At 54.8% G+C, this 20,465-nt stretch overlaps 1 protein-coding gene across 1 annotated transcript; it reads right to left on the reverse strand.

Moving 5' to 3' along the window:
• Positions 1–992: 992 nt before the first annotated feature.
• LOC104480486 (C-C motif chemokine 21) lies at positions 993–4,033 on the reverse strand. The gene is made up of 4 exons (XM_086770811.1): positions 3,922–4,033; positions 3,264–3,384; positions 2,960–3,146; positions 993–2,643 (listed from the first exon to the last, which is right to left on the reverse strand). Exons 1-3 carry the CDS (start codon positions 3,986–3,988, stop codon positions 2,975–2,977), a joined length of 360 nt encoding a protein of 119 aa, XP_086626937.1. The 5' UTR covers positions 3,989–4,033; the 3' UTR covers positions 993–2,643; positions 2,960–2,974.
• Between the last annotated feature and the right edge of the window lie 16,432 nt (positions 4,034–20,465).

Raw genomic sequence — 20,465 nt, forward strand, 5'->3', positions numbered from 1 at the left:
CACGCTACATCGACGCTGCCACATCACCACAGAGCATCTTCTTTACGTCGCCTGTCTCAGCTGGGGTCCGTGGATTCATCCCCTCCCTGGGGCAGGGGTTTTGACCCCTGCTGCATGCTCCACATCCCAGCCCTCCTCCTCAGGTAAAATTTAGGGTAAATTAGAGCACCCCCATGGACATGTCTTTTTACCCAATTTTAACCTAATGCTCACCTAGCGTTTGAAGGGAAAACACTACCGGTGCAGTGTTTACATCTGCAGCCACAGAGACGTCAGGACACATTTCACGTGCTGGCTCGCTCCTGCCATCTGCTCCTGTTTTGCTTTTTGTGGTCGTAGACGTAATCGGCTGGACCTCATTTCTAGGGGGTTTTTGCAATCATTTCACAATCCCCTGACTCGGTTACCGGCACAGCAAGGAGTCCCGCCGAAGGCAGGGCCAGCCTCACAGGGCTGGATGCACCGCATCCCCAGCAAACCCAGGGCTGCTCCCATCGCAGCCTCAGCTGACGCCCAGCCCATGGGGGTCAGTTCCCAGGATCCCAGCAAAGCCCAGGCTGGAGCATAACCTCAGAAATAACTTGGTTTAATGCTGTTTTCCCAAAGCAGGTGGGAGCACAGAGAGCCTGCTTTGAGCAAGCGGTGCTTGTCCAGGGAGGGTGGGAGTCGGAGGGACAGACTTGGACACAGGCAAAAGGCAATCCAGTTTGTGTCCCTGTGTTTGCTGGCATCTCGAGACCTCTCAGCAGGGACGGCTGAGCAAACAGGTCAGCTTTGTCTTGCTGGGCAATGCAGCCACAAGAGAAGGGACTCCTGCAGTCCCCTCCCCAGTTCCAGCATCTCCCAGCTCCTGTACCCCAGGGATGCGGGGCCAAAGCGAGGGCTGCAAAAGCTGGGACCTGGAGGATGATAGTGTGCGGGGCAGGAGAGGAGCCCCCCATGCAGCCCTCCCCACCCTGCCGAAGCCCGTCACAACAGCCAGAACGAGTGAGTTGTGTTGTAAAGGATATATTTTATTGCCTCGCATCCTGTCCAAAAGCCGGTCTGGCAGGCGGTCGCTCCTCCCACGTGGAGGAAAGGGCAGCACGGAGCCAGCCCAGCGCCTGTCCCGTACTCAGAGCCGGTATCTTAGACTTCACAGTTTCTTTTTACAGCCTTAAAATAATAGATCTAAGTGCCCGCCTAATAAAGCAATCAAGCCAGATAAATGTGCTTGGTAGAAACGCTCAGCTACAAGCTTTACTCCAGCTGACATGCAGCCTTTGCTGATACTGTTAAGCCCTGCAAATCCTATTATTGCAATTATATGACTTAATAGACCTTTACTGACCAAAGTCCACGTCTGAAGTCTCTGTAAGCAGTTAGCACTGCGGCTGCAGAACAGTCCTTCCACTCGCACCTTCTCGGCGCGCTGGAGGGGGTTTGCAAGCACAGCAGAGATGCCACTTTCCCACCAGCCCCATCCGGGAGGTCCGTCCCCCCTCCACTTGCAGTCTCACCTTATGGTGTCCTTGGGATAGTGACTTTTCCTTTTACTAAAGGTTTGGGATAGAGCTGCTCTCAAATGGCTGCAGCGCATCTACAATACTTTTTGCAAAGTCTTCTATCGCCCCATGTGCACAGCCTCATGTGCAGTTTTCTTTTCAGATTTGGGAAGAAAGTATATGTGAGTTTCTTTTCCCCCCGGCCCCCCGAAAAGTAAGTATTTGGCTTAATAATGTCTGAATCTGTGATGACAGCAAAATCAAGGGAGTAAAAGGGTAAAATTCCATAAAATTCCATAAAATGAACAATTAATTCTGATTTCATTGCAATTTTGTTCCTAAAAAAAAATTAAAACTCAAAGGGACAAATCCTGACTGTCTTCCTGCAAACTACACTGCAACAGCATGTTATAGAAGCTGAAGGGAAAGCCTAGAGCAGCCCATACATACAGCCACACTGCCCGCCCCCCGCTGTCGCCCAATTCCCGGTCACAGCCACTATTAATTGCCCTGCGAGGAAGCGCCCAGCAAGCAGCCCGGGCAGGACCACGGGGACTTGGGACCTGCCTTGCTCCCCACAGCCCTGCAAGCCGAAAAGGAGCAAACAGGTGAGAGGGAAATGAAAAGCAGTCATCATTTATTCTGTAGAAAAATAAAAGCAATCTTCCAGAAAAGCCAGCCTGCAGCACAAAGGGTGCTCTGTGAAGCACAAGGAGCCAGAAGTAGAGCCTTCCAGGAAGTCTGAATGAAAGCACAGTCTTTAAATATAAATACAAATGTATAAAATCCCCCAAAAAGTCATAGGAAAAGCTGCCATCCTGCTAGGCTACAGAAATCCCCTCTGGTGGGAAGGCTGCCCACCTCCCCCTCAGGGCCGTGGCTCAGCTCCCATGCAGGTCCAGGTCTGCTGTCATGGCCGTGGAGTGAGCGAGGACCTGTATGCCCCCCGCTGCCGCAGAGAGCACCCAGCCGGCGCAGGGGGTCCCGGCTGGGGGGATCTCTGCGGCAGGCACGGCAGCAGCAAGGGGGCTGCAAGGCAGAGGGCAACCCCCTGAGCCAGCTCTGTCCTCACCCCGGGGCCGGCGGGCTGGTGGGTGGCTGGTCTGCGGATATCCATTGCCGGGCGGTGGGTCGGTCATCGGTGGGGAAAGCATCCGTCCTAAGAGAGAAGAAGGCAAGGGGTGGTGAGGTGAAGAGGATCTTGGTGAGAGTGCCCACCCCAGCTAGGGGGCTGTTGCCTTGCCCGTCCACAAGCACAGCCGTGCCTCAGCAGCTCCAGAAATAAATCGGGTTTTAAGGCAAGCACTGACCAGGAGGGAGCTGTGTCCTAAGCACCTCCAGCCACGGCGGTGTCAGCCCTTCCCAGGCTCAACCCCCATAGCCAGATGCCCACCCTGCCACAGGGAATGATTTGGGATGTGGGGCAACACCCTCACCCCATCTTCCTGCTGTTCCCCGCTCCCCCCCATGCCTACCTCTTCAGGCCTGGCTTAGACCCGCTGCCGCTTCTGCCGCCTGGGTTTGCCTGCGGGACGCGGGGACTGTCCCTTCTTCTTGTTCTTCTTGTCATTTTTCACCTTCTTGTCCAAGTTCTGCATCAGCTTCTGGACGGCGGGGTCGGTGGGAGAGGCGCAGATTTTCTTGTTCTTTTTGGTGGTAAACCTGGGAGTGCAGGCAGAAAGGTTTGCTGGGGGCTGGGCAGTGGGGAGGACACAGGGAGGGAGGGCTTGGCTGGAGCCAAACTGCTCCGGACAGTCCCGACCGCAGCAGGGTACTCACACAACAGCACGTAGCAAACATCCCGACTCGGGTCCTTGGAGGCTGTAGGACTTCACCAGGCTGCTGGGAATGGCTTTCTGGCTGTACTTCAGGCAGCAGTCTGAGGCTGAGCTGCCGATGCCTGGGAGCAAAGAGGGGAAAGTGGGATTTCGGACCCTCACCGAGCCAGACCACTTCCCAGCCCAGGGGGAGCACAGTACGGCTGGCTGACCGTACATGGGAGAGATGCTGGGGCAGCACCTGAGGATGGGAGCTCTCAACCCCAGCAGCTAGTTGCAGATTGGACTCTGCTCCGGGGATATGTGACACCAATTTCATTGCCAGCAGAGGGGAAACTGAGGCACAAGATGTGCTCCTTGCAGAGGGACTGAACCTTGTTCAGTCTGTGCCTTTCAACGAGGAGCTGTGCTGCACCACCAGCCACGTGCACACACACGCTCCCAAGCCAATGCCGCACACCAGCCACGTGCACACACAGACACGCACCCCCCCATACACAACTGCCCCACAGACCCCCATGCCCCCCGCCATGCGTGCACCGAAATGCACCGCAAACCCCCCCCACCATGCACTGCAACCCTGCACAGACCCCACCGAGCCCCCGTATCCCCTGCCCCGTCCCACCCGCAGGCAGGCAGGGGGTCTTTGCTCCCCTCACCTTGAGCCTGGGCTATGAGGAGGGCGGCAGCCAGCAGCAGCAGCGGCAGGAGGAGGCGTGGAGCCATGGTGGGTGCTGCGGGCGATGAGCTGGGCAAAGCTGGGGAGCTGGACGCACGCTGCTTGCCTTGCGCCGAAGCTGCTCCTATTTATCTCTGGATGCTTTGCTTTCATTTTCGGCCGGCCGGCCAGCCTGGCAGGCAGCCCACCAGCCGGATGAGGGCTGGGTGATGGAGAAGCGGGAGGGTGGGGGGATTCCTGTAAGCAGCGAGCCCCCCCTTGACAGACGCGTCCCGTCTTGTTCCCAGCTGCCCATCACGGCGCAGGGTGCCAGGTGGGGGCACACCGGAGACACGGCCCCCCTCACGGATAGATGAGTTCGTGGGCTCCTGTTCCTACCCAGTCTCGCAACCTGCCACTGCCTGCTCTTGGAGGGTCTAGTGTTGCTGCGTGCCTGTTTGTTGCCCAGGTAGAGACCCTGGCAGGTGGCCAATCCGTTAGGGAAACCAAGGATTCAATCTGTTTTGTTCCCCCAGCTCCTGCTTTGCTCCTGAGCCAAGCGTCCCACCTCACGTAACTCAAAAGGGGCTCAGGGTGACCCCCATATCCCAGCCCCTGAGCCCCCATACCTGTCCGACTGTCTCGGGGACCTCCTGAACACATCTGTAGGGTTGGGATGTGCAGGGGTCGGGCTGCAAATGGGGCTGGCGGGGAGAGCACAGCCCACCCTGCGTTGCTGCTGATAGCGAATTGTGGGGAGCTGAGGATGGTCAAGGACCTCAACCAGCTGGAGGAATACGCTGACAGGAATCTCCTGAGATTCAACACAAATGAGATGCAAAGTCATATGGGCGGGATGGTGTGGTCCTGTGCAGCTGGATAGGCTGGGCATGGCTGGCGAGATGGAAGCTATGCAGAAATGTACCAGAGGGAGCTGAGCAGGAGCCCACGAGGCACCCTTGGGGTGGCAAAGGCCACCCAGAGAGATGGTCACGTGGCTGGACCAAGCCCTGAGCAACCTGGTGCAACACCAGTTCTGCTCTGAGCAGGGGATGGCCAGAGACCTTCATATTTTCATGTAATCGCCAGGGCACGGTCTGGAAGAGACCAAGAACTGCTTCAGGCAACACGTTCCAGTGCTTGGAATGTTCTGATGTTGAAAACCTTTTCCCCACTATTTAATTGGGATTTTCCTTGATGCATCTCTTGCCACTGCCTCTCACCCTGCCCCAGGGCTCCTCTGAGAAGATTCAGGTCCCAGCATCTCTCCAGTTCCCCCGGGCAGTCCCCACCAGCAAAGACCCCCACTTTGCTGCTCTATCCCCATCTTCACCACCCCACCGCTCCCAGCCCCTCTTTGCCTGCTGTGGCCTCCAGCTCCTTGGCCAGCACAGCTACCAGTTCCTTGTGTCCCAGGAGCCCCAGTGGGATGCAGAGTTGTGATGGGGTCTCCTCAATGCCAGTGGGGGCTGAGCCACTTCTCCAGCTCCACTGCCTGCACCCTGGGGTGCAGCCCCAGGACTTTTTACCGGTTCGTGATAAGGACCCTCATAAACAGATATCATGGGCAATGAGTAACTCAGGGGGAGATCAAAGTCCCAACTCCTGTAGAAAGCAGAGCCGTAATAAGATGCCCAGGCTCTCGCCCCCCTCAGTGGGGAGGGGGCAATGCTGGCATCATGGTGGGCGAGTCTCACCAACAACTGCCCTGCAGCTCTCTCTTGGGCAAGGAGACCGGCAAGTTGCAGCGGCTTGCTATCTTCCTCGCAGACAAGTTGGGTGTCTGGGGCAGCATGGGATCCAGGGCTGCACTCCTGTGGCTTCCCCCATCACCAGTGCAGAAGAGAAAAGGGAGGTCCCATACATGGGGGGTACCCATGTGCCCAGCACCCAAACTGGGGGAGGCAGCTCCCCACGCATTCGTGCAGTGCCAAGGTTGAAGTGGTCTCAGGAAGCAGCCCCTTGGGCATTCAGCAGGCACTGGCCATGGGCAGCAGCACATTGCGTGCAGGTACAAATCCCCGGGGTGCCTGGCAGCACCTGGTGCCTGGAGGAGTCTTATGTGCTGGCACCCATCTCTCCAACCCAAAGTACCAGTGGCATCAGGACAGGGCAGAAGAAGAAGAGCTACACGGGCTCTTGCTGCCTTTCCAGCCTTCGTTTGTGCAGCCTCTCCAGGCAGTAGCATTCAACTGAGCACCTGAACAGACCCTTGCCCTGGGCACATCTGGGACATTGTCCCACTGCAAATCCATGTGCTGGCGAAGCTGGGAGAGTACTGATCCCATGTCCATCCACCCTGGTGAGGTGTCTCCTCGGAGCCTATGTGGTACGAGGACAAGGGATGTAGAGGGAGGGGAAGCACAGGTTCTCCCCAGCATGGACTGGTCCAGCCCCAGGCTCCCTCCACTCCTAAGGAGCTCAGGAGAGCTCTACAGTCCCATCATGGAGCCCACTCACCTTCTTTGCCCAGTCCCAGCCCCAACCACAGCAGCAGGCGCCTGGAAAGTCCCTGCCTTTCTGTGTGTTTTTTTCAAGATACAGCAGCAGCATCCTCTGGCCAGAGGCCAGCCCCAAATACGGTCTGAGCTGCTGAGGATGGTCAGGGCACGTGTTCCCTTCACAGGCATCAATCCTTGGAAAGTCTCTGGCTGCTCCAGTTTGCACCCTGAAGAAAACAGCCGGCTGAGCAGACCCTCACTCCAACCCCTCCAGGGAAGGTGGGCTGGAGAGGACCCAGGAGGGAACAAACCGAGGGGAAGGGCACTTGGCCGTTGCTCAGGCTGAGCAACATGCATCTGCATGCCTGAGCAGCAGGACCCCATAGAAACACCGAGCCCCACCTCCCTTCCTGCCTCCCTTCCCTCAGAACCCCCAGTTTACTCCTTCCTCCCCAGATGCCTTGCTCTGTCACCTGTGCCCCCAGCCCAGAGAAGAAAGCAGGGACCTTCTGGCAATGAGAGAGCGGCGAGCATCCCTGTTTGCAGGGGTGTCATGAGGCAGAACAAATTTTTGGGATACAGAGGGGCTGCTGGGGGTGAGGAGTGCAGGTAAGGCTTTTTAGGACTCTCCAACACCAGCAGCCTCCAGCAGCCATTCAGCCAGGCAAAACGCCTTGCACGCAGCTGCAAAAACCCATTTCTCACCAGCTTGGGCTCTTGCAGCTTCCAGCCTTTTCCCAGAGCTCGGAGGTGCAGGGTGGAGGCAGACAGGGAGGAGGACATAACCAGGCAGAGTACCCCTCTGCAGTGTCTCAGCTACAGGGAACACCCTCCTGGCCTCAGGGTCTGTGTCAGACACTGCACAGAGCCTTTGCAACTGGGAATGGTGCCTCCAGCTACCCCCATGCTTGGGCAGTCCAGCTCCTGCCCTCTGTGCATCCCTGTGGTGGAAGGGACCTCCAGGATGCAGGAAGAGGAGAGGGTGTCCTGGGCAGACACCACAGTGTCGCCGCACACCGACTGTGCAAAAACAATGGGGACATAGCAAAGATCACCAAACCACCTTGCTTGGGAGCCTTTCCCAGGCAGTGAAACCACTGTGGGAGCTTGTAGGGACTCGCTTAAACCTCCATCCCAAATGCTTCCCATATTGACCTCCTGCATCCCAGCACCAGAGCCTCAAGTTCGCCTACGAATTACTTCCCTGGCTGCCAGCGTTGCAGTCCTGGCATCTCACCCTGTAATGCCAGAAAATGCTTTCTCCTGATCCCACAGCCCCAGATCTCATCCAGCTCTGGGCTGCCCTTTAGCCCTGTTAAAAGCCCCCCGCAAGCTCTGTCCCACTTAATCGGATGGTGGGGCCGGCTCCCTGAGTGGCTCCTTGGGTGCACGCACCAACCAAAGGCATTGAGGGGAGCCAACCAGAGGGGACTGGGAATTTCCAAATCCTTCTGGATGCTGCGTCCGAATTAACATCACTGCTAACAGGAACAGGGTCACGCAGCTCCGCTCAACCCTCTGACCAGCAAATTCCTTCCTGCAGAGGCCCCGATTCCCAGGGCGCAGCACAGAGGTAGCTTGCAAAGCCCATGGTGGAAAACCCCCATGGCTGGGAAGGGGAGCGGGCTGCCTGCCAGGCACACCGTATAGAAATACTGTATGGCCAAACGATCCTCGGGAAGCGGGGAAGAATTGCTGGAAGCCGGCAGCGCACGAGCTAAGCGGGCTCCCTGCCGGCTGCCGAGCCATCCGTCCCCAGGCGTTCCATGAGGCTGATGGGAAGAGCGGGATGAGCACAACATGCTGAGAAGAGCAGGGAAGCCAGCTCCCTGCGCGTCCCCTCCCCATGCACAGGCGCCGGAGCTAGCTGGGCTTAGAGAGGATCTTTGGCCAGAAGTTTGCCCCCCTCCAACATGCCCCAGGTGGAAATTGGGGTTCCCAGCCAGCTGTGGGTGCAAGGAGTTAACCCTTTGATTGCCAGCATGCCTGCAGAGCAGCTCAGTTGCTTTGAGGCTGGACAGGCTTGCTGCTGGAAAATGTGCAGGGGGGTAGCGAGCATGCTGAGAGGGACCCGAGCAGGTCCTGTGCCACAGAAAGATGCCCTTTTCCCACAGCATCCTCTGCCTGGCATGCAGTGCTTCCCGTAGCGCTCCCCCAGACCCAAAGTCAGGGGATTGGGCAGGATCTGTATTTTGTCTCACACGGAAAGCACATGATCATGGTGGCTCAGCTCTCTGTCGTCCTGATCCAGGCATTGCTCAACACACAGGACCCTTTGGGCTCGGGCTGTTGTGAGCGTGAACATTTGTCACTGCATCACCAGGAAATATATTCAGTGCTGAAAGGAGTGAGGGAACAGAGCCTGTCCCTCCATGGCAAAGTGAAGACATACATGGGGTGGCCGAGGTTCTTGGTGGAAAGGGGACACGGTGACAGGCTAGAGAGCAGGAGACACTGCAGCAAAGAGAGGTTCAACTGTGCATAACTATCCAAAAACTGTGCCCCTCTCAGCCAGTCCCCGGCCCTTCTGCCAACCACAGGCCCAGCACTCCCTCTTCCAGCAAAGAGCACATCAATCCTCCATCCAGAAACCCCACGGTCCCTCATACGGCAGTGTAAAACTCAGTGGAAAGTGCTGGCACCAGCCCAGCCTTCGCTGAAAGCGGAGATGTAACAAGTCGTAAATCCTCTCTACAGCAAAGTGAGCAGCAGCCCCCAAAGCAAGGCATGGCACAGCACACGTGCCAGCCAAGCCGGCAGCGTGGCGCAGTTGGAAGTGGGCGGGTTGGCTGGGCCCTGTGCGGACTGCCGTGCACACACACGTACGCTTCGTGCAAAGACATCGTCCTGGTGTGTGAATTTGGAGAGACTCAAGAAGCTTCTGGGAAAAAAACACCAGCCAAGCATTCTCGGAGAGGAAACTGCTCCTTCTCACTCTCGGGATGTTGTGTTTTGTACTTGTCACCCAGCAGAGCCCTGCAGCAGATGCCCGGCCACCGCCCAGTGGCCCGCTCTGCCCCGCGCTTCTGGCACGAGCTCAGCCTCGTGGGTTGGAGAGCCTGGACCCGGCCTCCCAACCAAACAGCAGCTGGCACACGCGGCAAGTTCATCTGGAGGGGGGAAACGGAGACAGATAAATTAAAGACAGCTGAAGGGAAATGAAGCAAAACATGGAGGAGAGGTTGCAGAAGACGTTAGAGCAACATGTAAGCTTGGAACTGGATATGCTTCAGCCAAGGCTGCAAAACACCAGAGAAGAGCTCTGCTCCTGGTGACGGCTCAGCTGGCCACCTCAAGCAGGGAAGCAGCCACCCAACCCCAGACAGAGACCAGCTGCATTGCCTGCCAGCTCCGTGGGCCACAAGCATCTGGATTTGGCATTGGAGAAAGCACCACTGCCAGGAGGATATCCGAATAGCAGCCGGCGGAGTCCTTCCCAGCAGCCTGCATGCAGAGGAAACGGCTGCTGGAAAGGACGGAAATGGCTGGGGGGCTCCACAATGACCCAGCTCCACAATGGTCAGGTCTCATCCTGCCCGGATATAATTAAAAGATAGGAAGAAGTTATATACTCCATACCTAAATATTACTGGTCATTAACGGTAATTCAGAGCAGCAGGTCAGAGCGGTAGAGCTGTCAAAAACTGGCAATAGGTGACTCCAATGTGGGGCCAGCACTTCAGGAATGACCTGAGGCTCATTTTGGCACCCAGGCGAACAGGAGCAATGCAGAGGGGACGCTCTGTGCCACCAAGGACACCAGCACATTGCAGAGCAACCTCTTCCCAGGCACACACGGAGCAGGGGCTAACCCACACCAAAGACTCAAGGACTCAAGACTGGCCATTTGACCTGGCCTTCAAACTGGTGTCTCCAAGAGGAGTCAAAGGGCACACGCCTGAACATGGGAAAAAACAGTGTTTGGAGCCCAGACTCTGCTTGAGATGCCGCAGCCGGCCGGCAAGCATCCCAGCTCCTTGGTTGAGCGGGTGGCTGCAGGCGGTGTGCGATGATGGGCTGGGAGCCGCGCGAGGGGCTGGAAATTCCCTTTGGGTCTGGGGATCAAGCGAGACGGCTGTTTACAGCAAGGGAAATGCTGCATGGCCAGAAGCCGGGAGACCTCCCGGCAGCATCCGCCTGCCAAGGCCTCGCAGACCCTGCAATGGCAGCTCTGGGAATGTCACCCAGGCAGTTTGCAAGCCCCTCCTGGAGGGTGCCTTGCTGGGGCATCAGGAGGAAGGGGAGATACACCACCATACCCCCTCGATGGGTCCTGTTCCAACACCTCGGCAGCAGAGCAGACCCTGCATGTCGCAGAGGTCTGGAGGAGCTCAGGGGTGCCAAGACGAGACTGAGCCCAGGCCCTGTCCCATGTCCCCCAGAAATGAGTGATGGTGGTCGCAGTCACAAAGGGGAACTAAGAACACCACAAGGGCTGCAGCCCCAGTTTCTATCTGTGCTCCACTCAAAGCCTGAAGGTCCATGTGACAGTTGCCAGGATTGCAAACCCCACTTGGCTGCACCAAGGCAAGGTTACAGAGGCAAGAAAGAGGTTTAGGAGACCAGTTGATGTGGTTGACATTACTCGACAGGCAGGGAGAGCATCCTCGGGACACACTGCTGTCTCCGCTGCCGACAGCTACCTCCCACTGGATGGTGAACCACAGAGAAATACCACAGCCCCTGAAGCCCCTCGGAACACAGCTCTGACAGATATGGTCTATCCCATGCCCCACGGGTTTCTTTCTCCACTCAGCAGGGAGACGAGGCCAGATCCAACTCTTCGCATGGGTTTCCAGATACAAATCTTCCTCTGCCTGTTCCCCTTTCTTCCCACTCTCTCCAGAGCTTTATTAGACTCAGGCTCAGTGCTGAGTTGGGCAGGACGTGTCTCACCAACAACTCACATCAGCGGTTTCACCCTCCCATCACAGCCCAGGGGTAGCACAGCTTTAACTTAAAAATAGTCTGACCTGCTGTTGTGGGTTGACCCCAGTAAGCATCTAAACCTACAGCTTGCTCACTCCCCTGCAAGAGGGATGAGGGAGAGAATCAGTAAAAGTGAGAAAACTCATGGCTTGAGATAAAATACAATTTAATAGGCAAAGCAAAAGCTGCATGAACAAGCAGAGCCTACAAGAAAGATGGGGCCTACAAGAAAGATGGGGATAGGCTGTTTAGTAGGGCCTGTTGCGATAGGACAAGAGGTAATGGTTTTAAAATAGAGGGGGGTAGATTTAGATTAGAAATTAGGAAAAAATTTTTTACGATGCGGGTTATAGAACACTGGAACAGGTTGCCCAGAGAGGTGGTGGAGGCCCCATCTCTGGAAGCGTTCAAGGCCAGGCTGGATGAGGCTCTGAGCAACCTGACCTAGTCAGGGATGTCCCTGCTCCTTGGAGGGGGGTTGGACTAGATGACCTTTGAAGGTCCCTTCCAACCCTAACCATTCTATGATTCTATGATTCTATGATTCTAAAATAAGGAATTAATTCTTAGAAAGGAAATAAATACCTTCATCACATGTAGCAGCTATGTGGAAAGACAAATGCTGTAATTTGAATGTCCCCCCTTCCTCCTTTCCCCAGCTTTTATTGCAGAGCATGGCACCATACGGTATGGGATATCCCTCTGGTCCGTTGGGGTCAGTTGTCCCGGCTGTGTCCCCTCCCAACTTCTCATGCACCTTGAGCTTACAGAAAAGGCCTTTAGACTGTGCAAACAGCATTCAGCAATAATTAAAACATCCCTGTGTTATCAACACTACTTTGGTCACTAATTCAAAAGACAGCGTGGTATGAACCACCATGAAGAAAATTAAGTCTATCCTAGACAAAAAAGTGTAATCTCCACCCCTTATTTAATACTATTTACATCATGCTCCGGTCCCACACCATCCGATACATCCTCATTAACCACCTCCCCCCAGCTTCCCATCCTTTGATACAATACACAGACATCATTCCCTTAGTCTATTTGCTACCCCTGTAAAATGCCCACAAAATGTCCATTGGGTTCATTTAGTCCATGACTTTGGGCTCCATCTGTTACGGTGGTCACTCAGGACAGGAGAAGTGGTGTGTTGTGTGGAGTTACTGGGCACCAAAGCCAGCTCAGGTTGGGTCACTGCTGCACTTGCACTGTTTCTTGTAAGGCTTGTCCTCCGGTGGTTTCTGCTGGAGTTATTCCTACACCATGCAACTCAAATATCATGGGTTACAACGATATAAAGGTGTTTCCATTACAATCTCCACTCCTGGACCATATGGACCAGAACGTAGGGTTTAACATTTCAATGAACTCTTCTTGCCCCTGCTCTGCCATAGACTTATCCATGGGCCACAGTCCCTTCAGGGGAGAACCTGCTCTAGCATGGCCTTATCTGTGGGCCACAATCTCTTAGGGGTGTTCTTGCTCCAGTGTGACCTTATCCATGAACCACAGCCTCTTCAGGGTTGTACCTGCTGTGGAATGGACTTACCCATGGACATAGACATTTTGAGGTGTTCTGGTATGGCCCTATCCATGGCCACAGATGCTTCAGTGTGTTCGCCGTTGCTGTTGCCAGAATGTTCCCAGGCACAGCAGAGTCAGATGATAAGTGTTATGGCAAGAGCAAAAACCAAATCAGCCACTAACAAGCACTAGACTCTAATATAGAGTAAGGCAAGCAAGCCTCATGGCAAGCACAGGAGCTTGCCAATTAGTAGCTAAACAGCTATAACAGCTACAAATTCGATCTAGCACACTCCTATCAAATCTGTCATTATCTTGAACCATTCAAGCACCAGGCTGGGTGCCAAAAAGGACTCTATCCCAGCCAAAACCAGTCCGTCTGCCATATCCCACATAAACACCTTCCTATTCCCCAGCTGGAGCTTCACCATCCCACTCCAACTCTGCCCACGATGCTGTAGAAGTCCTAGGTGGGATCACTGCAAGCACAAAGTGAAAGAGCCAACCTCCTTCTACCGCTTGAGGCCAAAATACAATAGTCACAGAGCTTTATTTTGACAGACATGAAGGACAGAAGCAATGTTTATGTTCATCCTGTCTGACCACAGGCCAGGAGTTATCATCAACTGAGCCCACTGTCAGGATCGATCAGGTCAATTCCTCTTCTGTAAATACAACCTAGATAGCCCTGCTGTCCATCAGTATGTCCAGTCTCAATAGTTTTGACAGCCAAAATAACCTGTACTTACAAAATTTGTGGCTGGCACAGACACCAGGGCATCACAAACAGGGCGTGTACCCTTGTGCACATGTACATCAGCAAACCACTGCTGACGCTATTCAATTCTAGAGTCAGACTTTCAGAAAAAAAAAAAAACCAAAAAAAACCAAAAAAAAAAATCCAAACAAACAAAAAAAAAACCAAAAAAAAAACCAAGTAAGGCTTTGAAAAAAGGATGAGGATGGATATGGCTCCAGATATCCAAGCCAGAACCTCCATTTATGGCACTGGGGAAGTTTTAATAGATGTCCCTAATGGGGCAGGAGACTGGTGTGCAGCCTTCACAGGCACCCAAACACATAGTGTCCCACCAGATTTGCCCCACAACAGTACTCATCGGACACATATACTGATTCAAAGCTGCAGGGCTGGACAAGAGAACAGCAAGCAGTTCTCTACCACTTTGGTTGGCCATGGCCAACAGTTTGTTCCCCGCAGTAACCATGATGATGAGCTCTCTCATGGCTACAACACCCAGTTTCCATGAGGAACACTCCACAAAACAGGAAACGTCAGATACACCCTCTGCTCAATGTATCACAAGGAAATCCTACAATGGGCGGGAGGGACCCCTGGCCTTCACAGGGATGGAGAACTGGTGGCACTTGTGGAGGCTGTGGAGCAGTTCCAAAGCCCCAGGCTGCTCCAAAGGTGTCATAGGTCAGGGTTCAGAATGAACCTGACCCAAATGTCCATGGTGCTCCTGCGCTCCCAAATCTTGAGTTGATTCTTACTCCACAAGACTGAGTTGCCTGTAAAAAGGATCTTGGCTGGAAAACAGTGAGGAAGCTGGCGTCTCCTCTGGCAAGGAGCCCAAACACTTCCTCTGTGACCTGGGGAGATGAACGAGTAATCTGCCTTGGCCCATCTGGTACTTCCCAGAGCCCAGAGTTCCTTGGTCGCAACGGGCTTATGTGTCCTGTCTCCATCCTTGCAATGTGTCTCCAGAGCCTTGGCAGGCAGATGCTGCGGGGAGGTCTCCCAGCTTCTGGCCATGCAGCATTTCCCTTGCTGTAAACAGCCGTCTCGCTTGATCCCCAGACCCAAAGGGAATTTCCAGCCCCTCGCTCGGCTCCCAGCCCGTCATCACACGCCACCTGCAGCCACCCGCTCAACCAAGGAGCTGGGATGCTTGCCGGCCGGCTGCAGCATCTCAAGCAGAGTTCCGGCTCCAAACATTGTTTTCCTTGTTGTCTGATGGGTGCATCTTCTCTTCTGCCTCCCCTTAGAGACCAGTTCAGTATGACACAGGAGGCCCTTTCCCCTTGGCAGAGGGTGATGGACAGTAAGATGGTCTTAACGCAGATGGGGATGTTGTGGCATGTAGACACCGGATAGAAGGACATCCCTGTGCAATCAAAGCAGATCTACCTTTGGTGGCCCAGCTACTGGGTGCACACATCCATGGGACCCTGCACCGCGTGCACGCTCTGAAGGTCCAACTCCTCATTTTAGGACCAGAGGTCCCATCTCTTCCTCCCCTAACGGGTCCTGTCCTGACACCTTGTCAGCAGAGCAGACCCTACATGTTGCAGAAGTCTGGAGGAATCCAAGGCTGCCAAGATGAGATTCAGCCCAGATTGTGCCCCGTGTATCCCAACAGTAATTGTGGTTGCAATCAGGAAGGGGATTTTGCACCCCCAGGAAGACCACAAGGGCCATGGCCTTAATTCCCATCTGCACAGGGCTCTGCTCCAGTACCGAAGGTCTCTGTGAGAGTTGCCAACATTGCAAAACAACGGCGTCACTGGAGGGAGAAGATACACAAACCAGCAGCAGAGCATTGTGTGCTGTTTCAGTGCCGAAAGCTCTGGGGATGTTCCTGCTCCCTCTATTCGCCTTGTGCTCCCACCCCTGGGAGCAGGACCACCGAGGGTCTGCAAGCCCAGAGCCCAGCTTTCCCCACAAGCTGCGTGCCAGCCGCCCAGCGAAAGGACCTTGGCACTAAGCCTGGAAAACCAAAGGCTAAAGCGTCTCCCCTCCTCGCTGCACAATGTAGCGTCCCTTCATGATCCGACAGCAAAAGCTTTGTGGCCAGAGACAGAAACTCAAAGTTGGAGCTAAAACCCAGAGCAGGAGAGCCAGGGAGCAGAGTTCAGAGCATCTCCTGCCGCTTCCCAGGTGGGCATGGGCAGAGGGCAGGACTATCCATGATTCTGGCACTGCTGCAGGGTTCAGAGCTGCAGATAAGGGCCTTCAGACCCCACACCCTCTGTTTTTCTGATGCCGCTGGTGTCATAGAAAGGGGCACCATGTGCTTTTTTGACAAAGTAGGATTTCCTCTGAAGCACCATCTGTATTTTCTCTTCCAAACCGTAGGACCCCGCTAGCCTCACTGCTCCTTTTGCCAGGAGGGCGACGGTGCTCAGGGGCTGGGAATGAGGGCACAAGCCTCAGCACAGCCCCACCAGAGTCAGGCAGGATGCCCTGAGCCTCCCTGGGATGCAGGACTCCTTCATCTTCCTCTGCTCCTGTCTGCAATGGCCCTGCTGCTCCAGGGACGTTGCGTGTTCCCGTCTGTCTGGCTCTCCCTGTGCCAGGGCGGCACTAGCACACATAAAGATTGGTCTGAGCAGGTTGGGGGAGAGGGTCTGGAGCATAAACGCAAAGGTCAGGTAGCACATTCACAACTAGAAAGCATGCAAAACTGTCTGCTCTCCAAAAATGGGAGGCTGTAACAGCCAGGGTGGACGGCCGACCTTGCACCTCTGCACAGCTCCATCTTCTCATGCAAGCAACCTTGGCTCAGGGGACTCCCACCTGCCGTCACCAGGCCTACCACACTAACACCATCTCGTTCCTGCCTCTCATTGAGTGCTTTTTCATATTCTGACCTCGTGATATTAGCCTCTTTGCCCAGGACAATAGATCTTCCCAGAACCTGTTGAAATTTGCAATTGCTCATGTGTCCCAGGGACAGAAGAGATTAAGCGTATCTCCAGGCTGCCGAACCCGAGCTGAGCGTCCAGCTGAGATCACACACAGCCGCTTTGGCTAACGCACTGCAAAGATAAGGAGAGCGCTCCAAACATCCAAGCTGCTCTTGGAGGTCAAGCCGCCCTCCCTTCCCACTTGATGTTATCTGCCTTGGGATGTCCTGGGTCACACAGATATTTCAGGAAAAAATACTGTCTTACTTTAAAACTTTTGATTGCCAGAGATGTCCTCCAGCTAGGAGCTAAGTGCATATGCACCATCTTTCTGGTCACCCCTGTACCCCTGTCAAAAATTGGCATAACATTTTCTTCTAAATCTTCTGGAAATCCCCGCTGTCCAGAGACTTGGCCGGTGCCTGTGTTCGGCACGCTTTGCTGGAATAGGCATTTTATATATGCTAAAGCGAATGACGCAGAACATTAGAAGAGCTCTTCTGGGGTGGGCGCAGCCCATCTAATATTGTACTCTCAGATCGCCCTTTGAGGACGGACCTCCCTGAAACAGTGCGCTGAGTGCATCCACCTCCGCCGTAGACTCTTGACCGTGAGAGACCACAGCGTGCTGGCCCCAAGCCGCCCAAGAAGAGCTGGGTGCAGAAAGCTGCAGCTGGAAGACCTGCAGCCCAAGTCCCCCACCAAATCTGCCAAGGGATGGGCAGCATCCCTCATGGGTCTCCATGCAGGCAGCAATGCCTGCCTGCCCCAGGGCAATCTCACGGTTCTCTGTGGTTTGGACTGGGCAGGGCTAAGACTGTGGTCTTAGCAGGCAGGGCAACCCAGTGGTGTCCTCTAGCCTAAGACACCAAACCATGTAAGCAGAAGCCCAGAGGAAGAAGAAACAAGGGGAGATGTGGTACCCACAGCTTCCTCTGTCCTCATGGCACAGCCAGGGCTCTCTGGCCCATCCCTGGTTGCCAGGCAGTCTGCTAGCCAAAGCCACCAGTGCCCCGCATGCTGCCTGCTCCCTTCTCCTGCTCCCACTGAGGGTGCCCCCATAAAGAGATGTCCTTCCAGTCCCTCAGCACTAAACTCAACACAGTGCAATTTCTGGGAAGCTTTGGATCTCACATGTGTTTGTCCCACTTCCCAGGCTTCCCAGCTGCCCAGCTGTTCCTTTCCATTTCCTAATCACAGAGATTAAGGCAAAGACCCAGCCTGGAAGGTCTGCAAACAGCTCCAGCCTGTTTCTGCAAACAGCTTTCGCAGTCGCACTCCTGCACAAAAGCACACGGGCTAATAAACCCCGTGGCATCTGTGCAGGGAATTCCCAAGCAGGGCTCAGCACTAATCCAGCCCAGCTAGGAGCCATCCACCAGCTCTGGGACATTGCAAACCGTGGGGCCACTGGGCACAGGCCCTTCCCAGGGGAAGCGAAGGGAGGCAGCAAGGCTGAAGAAAAGATGCCCAGAGCTGTCAGAAAGGACTCGTGTCCATTACCATCTCACCACAGAACATGGGTCCCAATATCCCCTGTCCCAGCAAGAAGTCTGCCCAGCTGTCACCTCCATCCTCCCAAGCACACTAAAACACTGACCTGCTCAGGGAGCGGGGACCCCACTATCCCAGCCAGGCACAGTGGAGCTGAGGAGTCAGCCCAGGGCAGAGGGAAACCTCCAGCCCAGTGCTCCCAGTCAGAGTCCCTTGTCCACGTGCTGCCCCATGGCTGCAGGCAGTGGCTCATGACCAGATTGCCTCCACGTTTTGCAGTTTTCACACTCTTATGGCCAGGTGACTCCAAGCCAACAGGACAGAGAAGCCATCCTGCATCTGTCCAGCTGTGTGCTGAAGTTTCTGCAGCCACCCACCGAGCAAGCCACTGCCCCTCTCAAAGTAAATAGGTTGTCCTCCCTCTACTAACAAGCTCGAGGGATCGCTTTGAACCCCCAGCCCATCTGTAGCTCCGTGTCTGCCACTGTACAAAGCAAGCAACTTGCAGCTGGCCTTGCTGTGACCGCACAGGGAAAAAAAAAGGTGCAACCATCTGGGGGTCCTGATAGACTGCAGTATATGATGGGGGGCTGACAAACATGACCATTCCCAGCCGTTCAGCACTGCATCCCGAGGGATGGACGTGAGGGTGAGCTGGGGAGGAGAAAGAAGCCAGATGCTCCCATAAGAGGAGCTCATGGCTAAAATGTGCCATTTCCCCCTGTGTGTTGGAGAAGGTCCCCCAGCACTGCTGCTTTTGAGATGACAAAGATATTTCCTCGGGCGGTTTGCCTGCAAGAGCCTGACAGCGGGCTAAGATGCACTGCCCTGATGCCCATCTGCTCTGGGGACACAGAGTGGCTGATGTGCCAACACCAAGGCAGGAGCAGAGCACACAGCCCATTTCCCTGGCAACGCAGGGACACGAGCTTCAGCCACATGGAATGAGGAGGTCTGTCCTCTCCTTCTCCTCCTCACCACTAGCCCCTTCATCCTCCCCAGGGCCAGCACAACACAGGGTGGAGGATTCAGAGGTAGAGATTTGGCCTCGCTGGCAGCCCATGCCAGGACCTCCTCTGCCTGCCGGTGAGTGATTTTGAAGGCAGGCGACAGGCAATGCCCACCCTGCTGCAAACACAAAGCTCGGGCTAAGCACAGTTGGATTTTGGCAGGGCACAAGTTGAGCAGGACCTGCGATGGCCCTGGGAGCAGAGATCTGGATGACCCAAGTGCAGGGAGCCCACCGAGTGTCCCATCTGCAGTGTCTTGGATAGAGAAGATCCTATCCCCTTCTTGGCACAGCTGGCTGATTCCAGGTTGATGTCTTCCAGGCATGACAGCCCAAAGCTTTTGCTGAGAATAGAAATAGGATGACTTGGATCCAAAACCTAGTCAATTAAACCAGAAACATTGCTCAGATTTACAGAGGGGAGATTTTGAGACAAACAGTTTAATTAATTTAGTGAGGAGCACAATCGGAGGAAGAAACAGGAAAAGTACTTTCAATTCTCCTTTTTTTTTTAAGTTAAAAACAAGCATGTTCTTGAAAGGCACGTGGGTTTCCAGCCAGGGGAGCTGCCAGAGGAGCACTGGGGACCCTGTGCTGATCAGGGAACCATGGGAACCCACGGTACTGACAAATGTCCTCACCGTGAAGCGTGGTGAGAGAGGCGACTCTTTCTCATTAGTCGGGAGGACAAAAGCATCACAGAAAATTACAGGGACATGACCAGATAGAGAAGCTTTTTGAGTGACTAACTGTCTATGGATGAGGGGCAAGGGAGGATAAAAAGAGCAAAAGAAGAGCACTTAGACCCGATTTCTCAACTTTATGACGTAGCGGCAATGGCTGTTGAGCAGAGGGAAACTGCCGTAGCCATAGAGTTTTCCTTTTCCCTGCTGGCTTCTTCACAGCCACAGCCCCTGGTCTCTCAGCACCTAACCTATGAAACCAGGGGTGGCCTATAACTTCAGAAAAGTCTCTTGCATTGGTACCTCCTGATTCATTACTGCAGCGTCCCTGGAGCGACGTTGTTCTCCTGAAGCGATGCTCGGACTGTAGTGGCAACGTGGGAACATCACCACATGTGCTGATAAATTGTGCGCACACTCCCTCGCATGCTTTCGAGCCAGGCCAGCTAGCGCCGAGCTAAGTGTATGGGGGTGAGCGGGGTCACGGACCATCCTCGAGGGACGGGGGATGCGGCCGCTCCGTCTGGAGGCGAGAGAGCTTGGCCTCGGGCTGCTCCCTGCCAGCTGGCCGAGGTGCCTGGTAGCCTTCCCGCGCACACTTAATCAGCTCATCCAGACTCAGCGGTGGCCTCATTAATCACCAACAGACGCGGGTCCCACCAGGGACTAAGACAGCCCAGTCAGCTTCCTTCCCCTGTGCGCCTCGTGTGTTCCCTGATTTACAACCTTCCACCTCTGAAACACAGCACCATGCCCCACACCATTCCCAATGCAGACATCAGCACCCCATTACTTTCTCCCCTGGAAGGCA

The sequence above is a fragment of the Chlamydotis macqueenii genome, chromosome Z, assembly GCF_036417535.1.
Source record: "Chlamydotis macqueenii isolate bChlMac1 chromosome Z, bChlMac1.mat, whole genome shotgun sequence".
Taxonomy (NCBI): Eukaryota; Metazoa; Chordata; class Aves; order Otidiformes; family Otididae; genus Chlamydotis; species Chlamydotis macqueenii.